At 42.9% G+C, this 19,288-nt stretch overlaps 1 protein-coding gene across 3 annotated transcripts in view; it reads left to right on the forward strand.

Moving 5' to 3' along the window:
* Nucleotides 1-16: 16 nt before the first annotated feature.
* The window catches only part of pam (peptidylglycine alpha-amidating monooxygenase), a 21,929-nt gene continuing 2,657 nt past the window's right edge, over nucleotides 17-19,288 (forward strand). Inside the window, exons 1-26 of one of the 3 annotated variants that reach the window (XM_068705752.1) lie at nucleotides 17-104; nucleotides 1,752-1,894; nucleotides 3,702-3,822; nucleotides 4,355-4,412; nucleotides 4,564-4,651; nucleotides 5,694-5,785; nucleotides 5,988-6,071; nucleotides 6,363-6,411; nucleotides 6,609-6,676; nucleotides 7,331-7,411; nucleotides 7,498-7,574; nucleotides 8,606-8,709; nucleotides 9,008-9,201; nucleotides 9,412-9,471; nucleotides 12,321-12,590; nucleotides 13,759-13,888; nucleotides 14,018-14,134; nucleotides 14,272-14,344; nucleotides 14,556-14,766; nucleotides 15,167-15,370; nucleotides 15,799-15,914; nucleotides 16,547-16,643; nucleotides 16,812-16,862; nucleotides 17,146-17,403; nucleotides 17,712-17,771; nucleotides 19,065-19,288. The exon at nucleotides 19,065-19,288 is cut by the window's right edge and continues 2,657 nt beyond it. In XM_068705752.1, coding sequence (XP_068561853.1) covers nucleotides 1,788-1,894; nucleotides 3,702-3,822; nucleotides 4,355-4,412; nucleotides 4,564-4,651; nucleotides 5,694-5,785; nucleotides 5,988-6,071; nucleotides 6,363-6,411; nucleotides 6,609-6,676; nucleotides 7,331-7,411; nucleotides 7,498-7,574; nucleotides 8,606-8,709; nucleotides 9,008-9,201; nucleotides 9,412-9,471; nucleotides 12,321-12,590; nucleotides 13,759-13,888; nucleotides 14,018-14,134; nucleotides 14,272-14,344; nucleotides 14,556-14,766; nucleotides 15,167-15,370; nucleotides 15,799-15,914; nucleotides 16,547-16,643; nucleotides 16,812-16,862; nucleotides 17,146-17,403; nucleotides 17,712-17,771; nucleotides 19,065-19,243 — 2,949 coding nt within the window. In that variant the 5' untranslated portion in view covers nucleotides 17-104; nucleotides 1,752-1,787 and the 3' untranslated portion in view covers nucleotides 19,244-19,288. Of the gene's footprint in view, nucleotides 105-126; nucleotides 255-1,751; nucleotides 1,895-3,701; nucleotides 3,823-4,354; nucleotides 4,413-4,563; nucleotides 4,652-5,693; nucleotides 5,786-5,987; nucleotides 6,072-6,362; nucleotides 6,412-6,608; nucleotides 6,677-7,330; nucleotides 7,412-7,497; nucleotides 7,575-8,605; nucleotides 8,710-9,007; nucleotides 9,202-9,411; nucleotides 9,472-12,320; nucleotides 12,591-13,758; nucleotides 13,889-14,017; nucleotides 14,135-14,271; nucleotides 14,345-14,555; nucleotides 14,767-15,166; nucleotides 15,371-15,798; nucleotides 15,915-16,546; nucleotides 16,644-16,811; nucleotides 16,863-17,145; nucleotides 17,404-17,711; nucleotides 17,772-19,064 lie in introns of those variants that run through there. The other 2 variants (XM_068705750.1, XM_068705753.1) reach the window with 2 other exon arrangements.

The following is a 19,288-nucleotide window of genomic DNA, read 5'->3' on the forward strand; positions in this document are numbered from 1 at the left end:
ACCTCTAAGTCACCACAGAATGAGGACGCGAGGCTACTTCCGGGACACAAACAAACACAGAATCGGGTATTGACTCAGACCCCGTCGTGAAGAGTCCCAGCTATGTGAGTGAGTGCGTGTAGTTCCTGTGAGCTTCACCTTAGTAGAGATGAAGCTCTTATTGTGAAAGGGGGTCGTATGGTAGTCACTGATTATCACCATCCAGTTATCTCTTCTATATCGGCGGTTGAACGACTTCGAGCGGCGGTGAACAGGTACCAGTTTAAAGATGATCTCTTTGAACGTCCCGTCGAGCTAAAGCGGAAGCTAACAACACACTTGAGACCTCTTCTATGACATGAATTACAGCTTCGACGTTTGACATGTCAAAACACACAACGCACCAGCTAACGTTAGCTCCCGTACAACGCGTTTATTAGCTCACATTACTGAAGGAGTTTTCTTAATGACAGTAAAGTGTATCTGTGTCTAACGTGTGCGCTGTGTTCGTGTACACGGGGGGCTCTGCGGTCTGTTTACTGAACGTCACTCCTAGCTTAGCGCTAAAGATGGCTATTTGCATTTGACGCTTCTTGTTTTGCGGAAGTTCAGGCGTCACGTCTGTGTATTCGTGAGTTAACGATCAACTGTGAGCATATGGACATTGATACGATGCAATCAGTTGTGTTTGTAGGTCTGTTTGATTACCACCGTGTGCTATAATGCTGCATTCATAAGATGCTCATAGATGAGGCTTCAGGAGGCTGTAGAAGTACATAAACGGGGACATGTTCAATCTTAAATCCTATTGTTTTTTTTAATGGTGCAGTACGTGCAGTGGTCCATCAGTGGGATGAGCCTTGTTTCCATAGTTTCCTCCATCTCCTCAGTAGGCTGTGATGTCAGCACACAGCTCCCTCCCTCACACTCCTCCTCTCTGTTGATCACACCTTACTCTGGTGACAGCGATGAGTCACTAAGCAAGCTGAACAGCTCGGTGGTTTTTCCCTTTTGCCATACAAAAGCATCCTCTGGGTTTCAAGGTAAATGTAAATGCTGAATCTCCACGGTGGTCAGCAGGGTCAGGAGACATGGAGAGTAGCAACTGTTGAACACGTTTGTGCCGTCAGTTTAATACCTCTGGGTGTGTTAAACCATCCATAACTTTTATACATGAGTGAGTATGACTGACAGGTTTGATCTTACTGTACATTTTGCATGAATGTGATGACGTTCCTTTATTTATTAGGTAGTTAATAAGCTGGATGAGAGAAAAGCAGATATTCCTGTAAAATCACTGTTTTATCCAAATAAGTTACTATATGACAATGAATACCACAATGCAAGACGACACCTTCTGTGGTAGAGAACGTTACTGTGAGGGAGAAGTACAGGCAGACAGGCAGTTAATCATTATGATCATGCATGTTATTTATTCATCTTTACTCTGGTAGTCGATGCTGCTTTGTGAAGGTAAACGTGGAGTTTTTTGGGAATGAATGAGTGCCGTTCAGTCAAGTAAAGTTAGTGGAGTGTGAATGACGAATGATGTTCTTCGTACTTTTTGCTTTCAGAGTCATCGGTGTCATTCCGCCGTCAGTGGTCTCATATTTCTAGAGATGTTCACTATCCGTGTTGGGTTTGTTGTCAGACATGCCAAAGGAGTGAGGAGCTTCACCTACTCTCATATCCCCGCTCCTCAACCGAGCTGAGCGAGGAAGCAGATGTGCGCGCTCTCTTGGGCAATTAACCCACCGAGTCTTTTCCCACAGGATACTGACATCCCAGCAGCAGCAGCAGGAGCTGTGATGACCGGCGGCGTGATGGGAGTCCCTGTGTTCTGTGTGGTGGTGCTAGCATTCATCTGTAACGGCCACACCCTGGGAATACAAAACCCTCTCTACAGGTTCAAAAGGTAAGACATGAAAAACTCTTTTGGTTTTGGAAATAATGGACTGGAGATGTAAAATATATTTTTGTAAATTTTAAGCTGGTCTCTCGAGCAGGTTTAAGCCTGGGGGGGGTCATGTATTCGGTGTTGTGTGTGCATGAGTGTGTATCCGTCTGTCTGTCTACAGCTAATCTATTACTACTGGAACCATCAGCAACATATGTTTAGAGCACATTTATGACTGTATGCTCAAGGACCTCTCATGATTTGGTCACAACTTTTTGAAAAACATTTTTTATACCATCATTATTTGTGTTTCTAAAAAAAAGTCATGTGAATTAGGCGCTTTTCATCAACTGGTGTAGAGCAAATAAACTGCTACGCAAAGCGTAAAGTCGTCAGCAGTTGGAGGTATAGGCTACGCTTTATACAGGGACGGTCCATTATTCCCAAACCCAATAGTGTGGAAAATGTCCCATTAGAACTAACCTAACCCTATCCAGAAAACAAAGGCCCCTTGCTCTGCAAATACACACACTCCCTGCATTATACACAATGACGACTTGATCGTGATTTGTTTTTCCTACAAAGGGATGAGAAGTGGATGAGACAGAACATAGCTCATTCTAAGTTTAATTGGGCATCGACCTCACGTTTATATGCAACAAAAATGGACTTAAAAATGTTCCAGGTATCGGTTCAGCCCGTGAGATGACCTGGGCCTGCATGGAACTGGTGCAGATAAAAATGAGAGCGTATCTGTGCATAAAACGTCTGTGTGAAAAACAGGTGTGATACACTTGTGCTCTAGGGTTAGACAATCGTGGTTTGTATTCATTCAGTTCGGTACGTTTTCAATACAGCAAAAAAGCAGAAATGCCAAATCCTCGCTGGTGAGACTCTCAAGGGGGCGTGTCCGAAGCTCTGTGTAGTCTGTGACGTCCGGCCGTCTGTTGTCAGAGCAACAGCGTGAGCTTCGGACATTTGACTCTGTCTGGGCTTTTGTTTTCTTTAACAAAGCAGACATTATGGTCTGGTCTCATACCCGCGGCTATACATATAACAGTTGTCGTGTCGTTTGCTTTAGCCCTGTTTGAATCAGGAACGGCTTCCTAAACGCTGCGGGGAGAGTTTGTAGCGCGTGTGCTGCTGCTGGTTTTCCTGCTAAGCTAGTTTAGTGTAGCCTCTCCAGAGTACAATGTTGTTCTTCCGTGGTGCGCGTGTCAGACAGCACGTTGTCTGTTCCGTGGTGGGCGTGTCAGACAGCACGTTGTTTTCAGTGCTCTAAGTCACTCAATAGATTATCAGTGTTCTTTTGGCTGGTGAGTGAAGTTAATCTATATTGTACCATGGATGGATGGATTACCTTCACCAAACAAAAAGGGAAATCAATGATTTCGTCTTCAGTAGTCATGTTCATGATAAAGAACCATAAAACACAGGAAAATCAAATGATGTCTGCAATGTAAATACAAAGAACACACACATGTAATTAATGCACCTTTGATTCTGAAAATGATTAACATACACAGTCTATATGCTGACAACCTAGAGCAGTGTTTTATTATTCATTTCAGTCTCCCCCGTATTTGTCAACTGCACCTTTATAACCTCACTCTTTCCTCTCATCTGAAGTGTGTTGGTGCTCACCTCTCCCTGCATATTCTGCTTCAATAGACACTTGAACATGCGTGGTTTGTACATAGTATTTGTGTGTGTCTGGGTTGTTGTGTTGAGGTGTAGCTAAGCATTCTGACTGCTGCGTCTACTATTACCGTTCCCTGTTGTATAGCAGGAAGTAACTCACGTTGTTCCTTTGTTCCCCCTTAAGGTCTCAGGAAAACGTCTCACTAGATCCCATCGATTGTGGGTCCAGGACCAAGCAGCAGGTCTTTACAAACTCTCACAACTTCTCTCTGGATATTCGGATGCCTGGTGTTGTCCCAACAGGGGTGAGTCTGTGTCTCTGAAACGTACGACTTCAGGTCCTACATTCACCTCAACAGCTCACCATCAGAGCTTAAAGCATAGGTTAACGTCCCTATTAAGCCCTTCATATTGTCCCCGCCCCCTACAGACAGCATGCTTCTATGAGCTATAGTCATCTCTAACTAAAACTCATCTTAAAAATAAATATTAAACCTTATTACTAATGTTACGCTAGAATGTAGGTCAAATGGACTTAATGGGAGCATCAGTGAATTTATGGTTGAAAGAATATTTCATTCCACACACATGACATTAAAAACAACTGGTGTATGAATGGTGCAGTGACACAACATGAGACGTATTCCACCCAAAGCACCACAATGTAAATCATCAGGTGGGTTCCTGTTAGCGTGTGGACACTTTCTACTTCAGGAACTGTTAACGTCAGTAACCTTACTACACAACAGGGACATATGGAACCGTTTTTATCTTGACATCATAGAGTTTGCTGCTGAACATTTCAGCCGTTGATGACTCGTTTCTGTAATGTTTCAGTCGGACACTTACCTGTGCACAGCATTTTCTCTGCCAACTAGTCGAGATGCGTATGTCGGTGAGTATATCTTCTTCAAAGTATTTTGAGTTGACTCTGTTGTCCTTGATCCGAGGAGACAATAACTCAAACATGAATGTTTGTCATCACTGAACAGACATATCATTTAGTTTAGTCGACATATTTTAACCACACTGCTCTCCTTCCTCAGTGGACTTCATACCTCATGCCAACATGGACACAGTTCATCACATGCTTCTGTTTGGCTGCCAGACTCCGGTGTCCTCCAGCAGCTACTGGTAATTTCCACTTTCAGAGTGTTACAGAGGCTGTTCCATCATCGTCATCATCATCATCGCAGTAACGCCAGCACATCCTGTCGCAGCTGCTGGCGGGGTTGTTCAGCAGTGTTTTTTATGAGTGGTGTGCCAAACACCAGCAGTAAGTCTTACATCAGATTTCAAAGCTGGTTAAATAACTTCCAGGAGGACATGTAGTGAAAGTCGAGTGCATGTCAAAAATCACTGGGGTTTTCAGAATCAATCTTCTTCGGTTATGTTAATACTTGAGACCTTTTTGATACTGTTGTGTTTCAGTTACTGGATGCAACATTGATCTCTCTCAATTGGCATTGTTTGTTTACATCTTGCTCTCTCAGAGCTGATTCTTCTATTTCTTTGGCATGTTAGATTTGTAGGATTTAGGAGGATCTATTGGAGGTTTGACTATAACAACCAGCTGGCATTACCACACATGAGCACAAATTAATCACACAAGCTACTCCTTAAAATATCTACTATACTCACTAGGAGTGAGTATATGAGTGTCCACTGGGCAGGTTTGAGGCTCGCTCTCAGGGTGTGAGCAGAGGAGGAGCGAGAGGAGAACCACTCTGCTCTCAAAGGTGGTCGTCCAATCGTATGGACGGAGATTAGGTCGTCTGGCTGACTTATCCTGAACGTAATCACTGAGCGCCGTCAGAAAGTTCTTCCAGAGCGACTCGTTCCACCCAGAACCCTCTGATATACTCCTAAACTCTAAGACCCTGATTGAGCGATAGGTGACGTTCAGAGGCGTCTTTTGACTTGATGGTCAACAAGCTAAACAAATTGGCAATGTTCACAATATCAACTTTATAAGGTGATAGTGTGTTAATGGTTACAGCTTGATGTGGTGAAACATTTTCATACAAATTGTATTATTCATATATTAATGATTTAGATTGTATCAGGCCTAAAAACACAGTCACATTAATCTGAGGTCAGTCAAGTTGCCCTTGACTTGATTTACTGTGTTTTCCCGTCGTTGAAAGTTGTATTGATTGGTTGTTTTTCTCTCTAGGGACTGCGGCAGTGTTCAAGGCACCTGTGAGGATGAAGCGTCCATTATGTATGCCTGGGCTCGGAACGCACCACCCACTAAATTACCCAAAGGTATGACTCTCAAAGGCGGGGCTGCAGTCAACCAAAGAGCACCTCGGTTGACTGAAACTGACCTTCTCTTCAGTGGGGAAATAAATACATTCTGTCTAAAATGACATTTTGTCAAATATTGGTGTCATGTACATCTTTCTGTCTTTTCCCCTCAGTTGTTGTCATCTCCTGGTTTCCATTCTTCTCTCTGTTGTCTTATTAGATGTTGGGTTCAGAGTTGGAAGAAGTTCTGGGATGTCCCACCTCGTGCTGCAGATCCATTATGGAGATGTCAGTGCTTTCAAAGGTGAGTCCTGATGAAGCTGAAGGGAGAACGCGGCTCCTTGTTGTATGGATGTCTAATCAGTGTTGATGGTAAATCTAATCCTTTCATCCAGCGCCACCATCAGTCCACATATAACATATGTTCAATACTTTGGTTTATGACCAGATTACTCCGAATGACATTCCCTTCAGCCTCAGCTGTGCTTTGTGCAAAATAGCAAATGTCAGTCTGACATCACGCTAAAGTAAACTTTGGTTATTGTGCTCATTCAGATGAAACAAATAGAAATTCATGATGATTTCTGTTCTGCAGACCATCATAGAGATTGCTCAGGAGTTACCTTAAGAATGACGACCAAACTGTAAGTATTACTTAAAAACATAAACGTGTATGTGATGCTGATGTAAAGAGGAGAGTGACATGTAGCGCCTGTGTGAGTAAAGTGTTCTATAGACTATAGAAAAGAAAGGAAATGTCAAGGAAACATGATTTCTGAAAACGTGGCCACCGCCGTACAGCCTCCTCTGCTCTGACTGTGACTCTGTGTCCTCCTCACAGGCAGCCATTCATTGCTGGCATCTACCTGCTCATGTCTGTGGACACAGTTATCCTTCCAGGAAAGAGAGGTACGTTTGGTGTAATTACAATGTTTCCTAGATTTGAATTTACATTACATGCAAACATGTAATGTAAATTTCCTGTAAAATGGATGTTGTTCACACCGACTTCCTGTAGCCACTTGGTGGCGCTGTGGCTATGAGTCAATATTGGCGTTTATGGCAGCTCAAGCTTGGCCTATCTGTTGCCAATAGGTGGCGTTATAACCAGGAGTGAATATTGACACGCAGACATCCTCAAGTCATGACTTTGGTCAGATTTGACCGAGTCAACCAGCCACGACGCCATGAAACCTCAAACTCTGAACAGCTCTTCATTGCCGCGGTCTTTACATTGTTCTGATCTGAAGACCGTTTCAACAGGTCCTCAGCTCCGACTTTGTCTTTGCTCAGGCTCTAATAACAGTAATAGTAACGAGCTCACTAGGGCCTTCTGCAACCGACTGCTGGTCGGCGCTTCCACCTAAAAACAAGAAGCTGATACTGGTCATGGTCCCAGTCCTAACCCTAGCATCAGTATGTGTACAACACACTTCAAGCTGTCTGAGGAGTGTCGTCCACCTTCAGATGTTTCTGATGGAATGCATGATAATAGTGTCAGAAACGGGCCTTTACAGGTCACAGATTGGACCTGCCTTGACAAAAACTAATTTTCTTTTTTAGTTACGAATGCAGACATCTCCTGTGATTACACTTCATATCCCATCTACCCGTTTGCCTTCAGGACCCACACACACCACCTTGGTGAGTCATATCAGAGAATCTGGCGGTCCGTTTCACTGTGATCTTATTCCGCTTCAGTGATAACTGGATGAGTGTTCTTATCACAGGTAAAGTGGTCAGTGGCTTCAGGATCCGAGACGGGAAGTGGAGCCTGATCGGGAGACAGTCCCCTCAGCTCCCACAGGTACGTGATCACATCTGATCACATCTAATGGCAGTTAAAAACTGACGTGTTTGTCCCCGGGGCATTAAAGGTGCATGCATGCCAGATAATCTCAATGTCCCTGGCTCGGTTCTGGTGGGTCTGTGTCATACCGGGTTCTCTTTTTGTTTCCTGTCTGCTTCTTAACTATTAATAAAGGGGAAAATAGGGAGAAAAATCGATCTGTTTCAACCGTTGACACATCTGTTTTATAGAACCCACCGCTTGCTGTTGCCAGGATTGTCCCATACAGAAACCCAGTCCATGTCTTAATCCAGCACGGCAGATCAGCAGCAGCTTTGTCGCTCGGTCCGTGACCACAGGATGAGTTCAGGCACATTCAGGACATCTTGCACACTAGCTCATGACATGTACGTCTACGTTTAAAGAGTAGCACAAAGAATACATCAGTAAACATTTGCAAAATGTATTTCGGCAGAACTCAAAATCACAATTCTTTTACTCAGTGCCCAGCGTCAGTCCGGAATACTATTTTCAACTTTCCTAAACAAACAATATCCCAAATTGAAGTTCTGTTTTTCGTTCTACATAATAAACATAGTGTTAGCTAGTGCTGCTGTTAGTAACTTAAAGGGGTCATAATTCCCTCTCTATTATTTTGTATGGCTGTGAAAAACATCTCATTCAAACAATATTCAGGTTTTGATCACCTTACCTAGAACACGTTGTGATCCACCTTTACCTGAGAGAAACCTTTACTGAATCAAGTTTGAAAGCATCGTAGTGAGACTCCCGTACTGTTAGCTGTTAGCTTCGTGCTACATTTGACCCATCCTATAGGCAGCAGTGGGCTGGGAGCAGTCAGGGGTTTCAGTGTCTTGCTCAGGGACACTTCGGCACAGAACTCGTAGCAGCCGAGGATCAAACCGCCGACCTTGCGGTTTAAGTAATACGCAGGAGTTCAGTGAAGAATCCGTGGATCACAGCAGTTGTTAGTGTTCAGTAGAGCGTTGTCTGCTCGTTGCTCAGCAGTGAAGGTCTTTTCTCTCCAGGCTTTCTATCCTGCTGACGAGGAGCTGAATGTGAAGTACGGTGATACAATAGCAGCCAGATGTGTGTTCACTGGGGAGGGCAGAACCGTGAAAACCTATATTGGGTGAGTTCAATTGTATAACCTAATGTACCTAATGTACCTGATGCATGTTTACACCAGATTGTAGCTTATCTATAACTCAAAAGTACCTTTTAGGTTTCTGTGGTTGATTCTAGGCTTGTCCAGGTAGTGATATGCAGTGGGGTGGTTTGGTTGAGTGCGTAGTAGTCCGGGTGTTTCAGTGAGACGGAGGAGATCAAGGTCGTTGTCAGTGATGATGATATTGCAGCTTTCCTCCATTTCTACCTATAGTACCATGAGTGATGTATCTGAGCCGGTTTCTTTTGTGTTTCGTCTGCAGCGGTACCTCTGATGATGAAATGTGCAACTTCTATATAATGTACTACATGGACAGCAAGCACGCCATCCCCTACATGAACTGCATGGAGTCCGGCGCCAAAGACCTGTTCCAGCACATTCCAGCTGAGGCCAACATTCCCATCGCTGTCAGTCCAGGTCAAATGCACTCCATGATGCATATGGGGCACTCGACAGGTACAGGCAGCACATATTCTGCATGTTTCATGCTGATAATCATTGTTGATCAAGCCTCTTCTTTTGGATAGGAGGTGAATGTTACCTCTGTACGGCTCACACTCGCTATTCTCACTTTTCTCAATGTGCGCCTCCTTGTCTTTTTTAATAGTTCACAACATTTACACTGTTCAGAAAGCTGCCTCATTAAACTTTGTTTTTCCTCCAAAGACCACCAAGATAACAAGTTGATGTTGGATGAAAACAAAGCGGAGCAGGTTCTGGATCAGGGTAAGTTCAAGGACAAAGAACTCACTTCAGTCACTTTACTGTCCCACAGCTGGACTCATACCTCTAATGGAGGCCTTGTTTAATTCACTTTTATACAAATAACTGAGTTAAAGAGGAATTATGGAAGACTTTATCTGCTCATCCTACACAGTTTCACAAGGTTACAAGTAACAAGGTTAATAATTGTCATGGTACAGAGTTGGACAACAACAAATGCATATTGTGGTCTGATTTAGATAAATAACAAAAACCCCCACACACACAAAAGACTTTATTATAAATAATGAATACATATATATATATATATATATATATATAGAGGGTGGATGATGAAATGAGGAGTCTCACAGCCTGAGGAAAGAAGCTGGTTACAGCTAGCACAACCAGCTAAATTATTAGCTCACAATTAATACTGTGTGGCGGTAATCCGACCAACCTTAGTGGGTTTTATTGTCCCACAGAGGTGTCAGAAAAATAGTTCACTTTCATTTTTCATTTTCATTCATTTTTCTAAACTCAAGCACTTCTTTTTAGATGGAGCCTTTATTTTACTTGAAATGAGAAGAACGCTTATTCATGTATTTCTATGTGTTATTTAGAATCCATCCAGTTAAAACTGAGAATAATAATAGTTAAGATATAATTGATGTACTTTCTTTATTTGATTTGACGGTTGTTGACGACACAGAGACGTTGTTTCTACTACGAGGCTTCTTGAATATATATATATAAATATATATATATATATAAATAGTGCAGGTTAGATATTATTGTAATGTTCCGGACCTTTAACGAGGAGATTTTCTCAATCTGGACCTTTTTGAATTTGAATTGATAACTCCTGGTGTAACGGTTATACTTTTTAAATCAAGTAAATCAATAGTTCTGTCTCAGTTACTGCTGCTGTTCCTCTGATCGAACAGGCAGGTTGACAGAATTATGGAATTTAACAATTCATTGCTCACAGGTGTGGTTGTGTGTGTACTACTTTTTAAAAGTTCTTTGTATTTCATCTTGTTTATAATGAGTAGTTCTGGAAACCAGGTCTCTAATTTTGTATATTAAGTTTTTGCAGCTTTCTCGCCAGAAGTTTTATGGATTTTGGGCCTGACTTTATTACCGTTTTGTAAATATTATCTTATTTTCTTGTTGATATAATATATTTATTTTGTTCTTTATTTTCTTAATTTTGATCATGAAATTCGTTTTTTGTTCCCTTTTTATCTGTCTTAATTATGTATCAGGTCTTAGTTGTTATTCTTTCTTTTCATGGGCACAGAGAGGTAGAATCCTCCCCTGATGACTTCTTTGAAAGGTCTCCATACTATAGCTGAATCAAACTCCGTTATCATTTTCTTCTCAGAACATTTCTATTTCCTTCCTCATTTGAGTCTTGAATTGTGGATTGTTTAGGATACTTGTATTTAGAGTTATCGCTTATCTGTACACTGAAAGAGAGAGAGGTGATGATCAGATGAATGAATACATCCAATATCACAGCTATGCATTCTATGGCAATATCCTTTTTGGACAAAAAATGATCTATTTTGAGTATCTTAATGGGGACGTGAGTAAAACACGCTGAGCCACAGTTGCCCACATCCTTGCTGGATACGGCATCTGAGACTTTATTTGTTTTCTTTCAACACCTTCTTGGCTTTGGGGTATCAGGGTATTGGGGTACAACGGTTCTGAAGCACTTGGAGAGGAAGCCACGGTCAGCGTAGAAGCAAACGTTGCTGCTCCTTCTTTTCTGTCATGCTCTCCGGAGCGCCTCTAACTTCGTCTAGTAGCTCCCAAACTTGACCACTGTTGATGCTTTGCCTGCTTGCCGTTGGGCTTTGGATCCATTGGTCGTGTGTCGTGTGAGCTCCTTGTCACGGGAAAGGTCAAGCACGCTTTTCAACAAGCTCTCCAGAGAACCGGCCAAGTTGGTCCCTTCTTTATCTTCGGGTGTTTTGTAAATCCTAAATGATCTCTCCTCGCTCAGCTCTCTTGTCTATAGCCTGGATTCCAAATTCGGTTGGTGCAACCACTTGATAAGTGTTGGTGTTGCTTCATGCACAGTCTCAGTTTCATCTATTCTGCCCTCCAGGCTTCAGTTTTTCTTTGATGTCAGATAGTTGTACCCTGTCAACCTGCACAGACTTGGCCTCTGCCTCTGATGCATCCTCGTCATCATCATCATCATCATCATCTCGTCTATCATCTTCACTGTCTTCTTCCTTGGCAATCTTCTGCCTGGCACTTTTGAACACTGAAGGATTGACTGAAGGACAGTGAAGTCCTTGTATATCTGGGATTCCTCCAGGTTGAAGGTCTGAGCGTTGTGACTCTCCTGAGTTCAGAAGTGGAACTGACTTCTATTCTTCTCAGGAACGAGTGTAAACGTGAACAAGTGTGTTTCCACCACGAGTAGGACAGCTGATGTGTTAGTGATATGTCAGCAGGTCTCACTCCTATCGTTCATATAACTGTATAAAATACCTTTAAGAGTACATTAGGTTATACTGTGTTGTACAGTAATTTATGCCGTCTCAGCATTAAATTGCATGAAACGTCTCTGTTGTTTCCTGCTGACTAAATTCTTTCCTTCTGAACTCTTCACTGTTCCAACACAAGCTATGTAATGTCTACCAAAAGACTTTTTACACCATAGGCTGTGTAGTGGCCAATACATATTTGTTGTATTTTATCTTTTTGATATCACTAGTCCCTATGAAATATTTCACCAGCCTTTTTAACAATGAGCGAGATTGATGTGTAAAGCGAGACTTTTCCTATGGCCTACAGTCTCCTTGTCCTTTGTTTCCATTCTTTCCTGTCCTTCTCTGCCCTTGTCTGTGCAGGTGACCTCTATTCTCTTATGTCCAAGCTGCTAGGCCAGAGCGAGGACGTAGCTCGCATTCATAAGTACAACCCAAGCAAGATGCAGAGAGCCCAGGCTGAGTTGGTGGCTCAGATTGATAGCTTAATGCAAAAGAAAGACCTGGGCTTTCCCAGTGCCAGACTAGCCTTCCAAACCAGGGAGGATCATGTTTTGGTGAGGGACAGAGTCCACAAATTCCATCAGCTTGAGGCCACAGCCAAGCCGGCGAGAAGCAAGCTGCTAGCTGAAGGTGGGTCCTGGATGCTAACTTCCTGTTGATATTGATGCTGAAAACATTTACAATAGTTTGTACTCCTTATTGTAACATCAGGGCTTTCTATGAGACACGCTTCTCTGTTTCTTTTACTTCCTGGCTGTAGCATCTTGTGTTTCCTCTTCACTTCTGTCTTCTTTCTCCTCATCCCTTTCTTTGCTGTCACTCATGGACATGTTCCTCACCTGACACAGACCTTTGCATTAGTTATAACACAGGGCTGATTCCAGTCTGAATGTTTGACAGTTCATTCACTCTGCCCCATGTTTGTTCTGGCTTCAGTGCAGAGAGGGTGTTTGTTCAAAGTGTGGAGGTTTCTTCTAAACAAGCAAAGGTTAGGTGTGAATCCAGTGCATCCCTGAGGTATAAAACATTTTTAAAGGTTGAATGCTGAACTGTTTGCACCCATATTTACTAGGGGTGGGGGGGAAATCGATGCAGCATAGTATCGCTATATTTTGTGTTGCAGTATTTTATAGGGCACCAAGTATCTACCTTTTATATATAAACTATTAATATTGCAATTATGGATGGATTAACCGATTTGGATGAAACTGCGGTTCTATCAGTCATGGGTTCATAACCATAAGAACTGAAGAAGCTACGATATCTATGGTGTGTGTGTGTGTGTGTGTGTGTGTGTGTGTGTGTGTGTGTGTACCTGGTTGGCTTTGTGTGTTTGAGAGAGTGTTGCTCTACATACTGAACATTTCAGTAGGGAACCAACCCTCCAGCCCGCCATCATTTTTTAAGTCTGTTTACCATCTATAATATATAGATAGAAATAACAGAAATCCAAATAGACGAACTTGGAATGTTCTAGGTGTAAAGCTGAATATGTAATCTGGCAGTGAGCTCCAGGTTTTGTCATAGATATCGATTCATTGTCTTTGTGTGAGTTTATCCATCCTCACCTCAGGGGTCAACTTGAGCCAGAGATACAGTAATAAACACTAAACACAGAGCAGACTGTGGAGCCTCTGGTACTTACCGTTACAGAATGCCACCTTTGACGCCGCATTAACAATACCTCAACCCGTGTGTGTGTGTGTGTGTGTGTGTGTGTGTGTGTGTGTGTGTGTGTGTGTGTGTGTGTGTGTGTGTGTGTGTGTGTGTGTGTGTGTGTGTGTGTGTGTGTGTGTAGACTACCATTTGGAGCAAGTCTCAGCGTGGCCTCAGAGTTCTCTCCAGTTGGGTCAGGTGTCAGGACTTGCCCTCGACTCAGATGCTAACTTGGTCATTTTCCACAGAGGGGACCACCACTGGGGGGCCAGGTAAGCGCTTCACTTATGATATGTTCAGTGTTGGTTATTAAACAGCTGGGTGTATTTAAGGAAGTTCAAATTGATATGGAACAATCTTTCTCTGGTGAACTACAAACAGCATGTTGGTGTTTTTTCCAGCTCTTTTAACAGCCAGGCCAGATACCAGCAGAGGTCCCAAGGACCTATTCAGCAGTCCACTATTTTGGTTGTGGACCCAGACAAAGGCAACATTCTGAAGGCTTCTGGCAGAGATATGTAAGTTATAGTGTGCTTCAGTTTAGCAAGTGCTGAACATGAACAGAGACAACAGGAATGTGTGATACTGGTGTACTTCCTGTATCACTACCAGAGTGAACACTGTCCTGTAATGATTCATGTCTCTGATGTTGCAGGTTTTTTTTGCCTCATGGAATAACAACAGACAAGAACAATAATTACTGGGTCACTGATGTGGCTCTTCATCAGGTAATGTGCCGGAGGTGTTCCACCTGAACTGAGTATGTCTGATAAGTAACCACTGAAACAGATTCTTCACACATTATTGTTTATAATTCTTATACTCCATTAAAACGTAATGTGTAAACAGTAGGTCTGATGTTAGTGTATTGAGAACAGATGAGATCTGTGAACACGTAGTGAACCAGCACCGATGAAGAGTCCTTCTGTCACTCGTCAGGTGTTGAAAGTGAGCGGTGACGGCAGAGACAGGGTGCTGCTGGCTCTAGGAGAGGCTTTCACGCCAGGAAGTGACAACAACCACTTTTGCCAGCCCACTGATGTGGCTGTAGACACCGAGACCGGCAACGTCTTTGTGTCTGACGGCTACTGCAATGCCAGGATACTGAAGTTCTCAGCTGAGGGCAAATACCTGTCCCAGTGGGGTGCAGGTAGGAATCGAACTCCACACAGGCACAGACACACAAAGCCTCGTGAATGTTTTCAAGCAGGTCTTGTTGGACAAAGGCCCTTCTTTCAGTGTTAGTAACATGACAGACCGTCAAAGTAAATGCAGGTTGTGTGTTTGTGCAGGTAGCTCTGACAAGCTCTGCTGAGAGACTCAAAGCTGGAAGATGTGAGGAGAAATAGAGAATGTATAGTTCTATGTATAAAAAAACATATTTTTGTAAAGAAAGTTTAAGCCAAAAGGTGAGCTAATGTAGAATCTGCTCCAAATCTAGGAGCTACGGGTTTTGTCTGAAAGGAAGTTGTATGACAGCTTAACCTCAGCTTAACCTCTTGCATGTATTGCTTCCATAAATTATGATTGTCTTATTTTTCTGACTAAAGGCTCGTCAGAAAGGAAAAGGCGCATCCCGTTCCGAATCCCCCACAGCCTGGTGTTCCTTCCCGACAGACAGGAGGTGTGTGTGGCTGACAGGGAGAACGGGCGTATCCAGTGCTTCATAGCCCAAACCGGAGAGTTCCTTAAGGAAATAAAGAAAGAGGAGTTTGGAGGGGAGGTGTTTGCTATCAGCTACAGCCCTGCTGGAGGTGAGTTCACTGGTTGAGCTGACCAGGGACATTCATCACACATGGTTTAAATAGTGTTTTATCCTACCACTAGGGACATTATTTTCCTTTTCAATTCCCTTTAGTCATAATGAAAAATGAAAGGTTAGGACTTTATGGACTGTGAAAGGTTGTATATGGTCTTCCAGGGGTTTAAAAGAGTCTCAATGACATCATCACTGGACACAAGCAGAAAGCCACAGTTACAAACTGGAGGTGTAACACAGGTGTGTTATGAATGTAGGATCCAGTGTTTTTGGAGCAAAGTCTGGATATCTTTGCTAGAAATGTAGAATACACCTTTTATTTATGTCATGTTCAGGTTAGTTTATGGATGAAAGCATTCCCTTGACTTAAAAACAAGTGCCTTACGTGTGTGTGTGTGTGTGTGTGTGTGTGTCTGCATGAAGGTGGCCTTATCTTTGCAGTAAATGGGGAATCTCCATATCGCTCAACTCCACTCAGAGGTTTTGTAATAGATTATTCAACCATGGATATTTTGGATACCTTCAACCCAGAGAAAAAGGTAATCGCACACACACACACACACACACACACACACACACACACACACACACACATACACACACACACACACGCTCTCCCCGTTTCTCTCTACACGATATGAACTACTGGTGAAGGCTGTGTATGATTTTAACAGAGGTCTCAAAGGGCCTCATTGAGCATGTAGACGGTTCTACTGTCCTGCTTGATTTACCACTATGAAGCTACTCATACCATTTCCTTCAGGTTGTCATGAACTCTTAGGGTAGACCACTTATGCTGTACTTCCCATGCATACAACATAACTGGTGTGACTAACCAGGAATCAGAGAGATCTAACTCGTATATACAGATAAATCTAATTTGCTAATGGAGCTCTGGAGGTCTGCTTATGCAGCTCCTCAAGGGCAGTCTTAGATAAGCTCTTATTATTCATTATGACCAGAACCCAGATATTTAAAGCAGTTGGCAATCTCCACATTTTCTCCATTACATACAAACATTAGTTTGTAAATGACCTCTTTTCTGCAACCAAACCTTTAGTTTTATAACGTAGTGTAAGCCTTCTGAACAGACATGGACTCTACTCAGACCACTGGGTTTTTGGAAAGGTGATCAACGTTTACATTATGCTGTATTGTCTTTCGTTTGCAGGAGTTTAAAATGCCTCACGACATAGTTGAAACCAGGGACGGTAGCGTCTTTGTCGGGGATGCAGGCAGTAAATCAGTCTTCAAGTTCACCACTGAGAGTAAGCTCAGCTTCATTAAGACTGTGATGAGTCTGAACTGTGTGATGTTCTCCTGTGCAGAATCCATGTCAACTTGTGTGAAGTTCACTGTTGTTGTGACTCTGCAGATGAACTGTACCTGTGATTTAGTAGTTTTATTAACCTGTAACCACAACTTTTCACTTTCAGAGTTACATCGCTCTGTCAAGAAAGCTGGGATCGAGGTTCAAGAACTTGACGGTACGTATTGTTGAGTTCAACAGTTCTGATGTTCTTTATGAAGTAAAAGCTCAGCTACTGCTGAGGGTCCAGCCTCAGGGACACCTGAGAACACACAGCGTGACGCACATTAAAACATGCGTGAGTCGTATCCAGATCAGCTAATGGGGATTAACTCAATGGGGAACAGGATACGCCAATGTTCTCTTCTTCACAGTGAAAGATGGACGTATTCTTTGAGAATCCAAAAAGAGGAAGTCATGGAGTGTGAACCCGTTTCATCACAACATTTCTCTCTGCACAGAAATGGAGGCATTTGTCCGAACTAAGGTGAGGCCGGAGCACAACGTGTTGAAGACGGCAGCCATCCAAGAGAAGCAAACTGTGTCTCTGCAGCCTCAACCGCAGGAAGAGGCTGCAGAGGACGAGGAGGAGAAGAAGAAGAGTGCAGCAAAGCCCAACGGCGAGCACGGTGTGCTCCCAGCTGTTATCACCGGCCTGCTGCTCGTCCCGCTGCTGCTGGTCATCTCCATAGGACTCTTCATCTGCTGGAGGAGAAACAGTACGTATGACCCAGAGGTGTCTGACGTTGAAGAACACCAACGTTTACTCAGACCACCATCTGCTTCAAGTGTCAGTGTTCAGATGAAGAGGGAGCTGATCTCAGGGAAAGCTCGATGTTGATAAGACTGTAGTAAAAGTTACTATGAAACCCGATTTTGGGTTTATGAAATTAAACGGTAATATCAAGTAAAGTCATTAATGAAAGACCAACTCACCAAAATAGAAAACAGTAGAAAAACAGAGCATGCTGTCCTGTTCTGTATAGTTTAATTCTACGGCTTATTATTGAATATTTTCTGTTTGCAGACGCATGTGAGGTGAAAACTGAACCCAGTTCTGTTCGAGGGATCCTGGGAAAGATAAGAGGTATGTAATTTAACATAAAGGATGAAATGAATCCTGTTACTGACCCGGCAGGGATCTCATCACCCTACACATGAGTGTGACTTCATCCTCTTTATTTTATTAATCAATACTCTAAGTGTTACTTTAACATTTGCAAACCAATGCTTGTAATATATTTTAATCCCGACTTCAAAGCGAATTTAGTTTTTTGATACTAAAGTGAACCGTGGCATCTCAACTTTAACAGTAACAATAATATGTAATAATGAGGGTTTTAAGGGCTGAAAATATACAAACACTTAACTCATTATTAGGGCTGGGCAAGTTATCGCCTTAACACATTCATTCATTAACGCATTCATTCATTAACCCATTCATTCATTAACGCATTCATTCATTAACCCATTCATTCATTAACGCATTCATTCATTAACGCATTCATTCATTAACGCCAAAAATGATTATGTCGCGCATTAACGCAGTTTTTCTTTAATTATTATGAAGCGGACATCTTTAACAGAAGAACAGGGCAGCGAGTGGTGAACAGCTGTTTGTGTGGCGCCTCTTCCTTCTCTTCCTGCTGCAGTTAAAATCAAATCTACAGATATTTAATAAGTACAGAAACAAAACAGTTACAAACCGAATACACTATTAATAACAAAACAAACATCAAGTTCATGAAAGCGAGGACCCCTCCGGACCACCAGACAGACTCTATGTCTGCTCCACGGTCAGGAGGAGGTCTGATCCTCTCCTCGGATCTACTGTCCTCTTGTCCCCCCAAAGTTACATTCCTCAGCCCATCGATCTGCTCCACGATTGGCTGAAATCCAATAAGCTCCCCCTGGCTGATAACCCATCCTTCCCCCGCTGCTGGCACATTCCTCACACCCCCTCACAGACACTCAGTACACATACAATTCCTCACAAACTGTCCACCTTCCAAACCTTCTCTTCCCCCTTTTCTCTCTCTCTCTTCCTCCCCCTCAAACCCACACAGACACACAGTCAGTCCTCGTCTCCTGACACTTGTGCTCCTATAGTGCATAAAGTTGGTGCTTTACTTTTACTCAATCAAAGGATCTGAATAATTCAGTGAAACTTATTTTATTAATTTATATGTTTTATCTATTTGATTTGTATAACATTGTGGAGCTTTTTTTTTTTTTTACATATGGTCAATATGAATATTCAGAACTGTACTGTTGCAAGGCCGGTTTCAATATCGGAGCCATAAACCTCCTGAGAGAAGGTACCGTTGTGTTTGTGGAAGCTGTCGGTCACGTGTTCCTCTGGTGGTTCTCCTGTGTTCAGGTAAAGCGGTGGGCAGTCTGAACCTGGGGAACTTCTTTGCGTCCCATAAGGGTTACAGTCGCCAGGGCTTTGACCAGCTGAGCACTGAAGGCAGCGACCAGGAGAGGAACGGCGGGGACAGCAGCGACTCTGAGAACGAGGAGTACTCCGCTCTGCCGCCTCCTCCCTCCTCCTCGTAGTCTCTCTGGGGCCAGACGCCAGCCTTCTGCTTACATCGCCAACAT

This window comes from Cebidichthys violaceus, unplaced genomic scaffold (genome assembly GCF_023349555.1).
Source record: "Cebidichthys violaceus isolate CVI_PGR_0920_01 unplaced genomic scaffold, fCebVio1.0.p SCAF_12, whole genome shotgun sequence".
In the NCBI taxonomy this organism is placed as follows: domain Eukaryota; kingdom Metazoa; phylum Chordata; class Actinopteri; order Perciformes; family Stichaeidae; genus Cebidichthys; species Cebidichthys violaceus.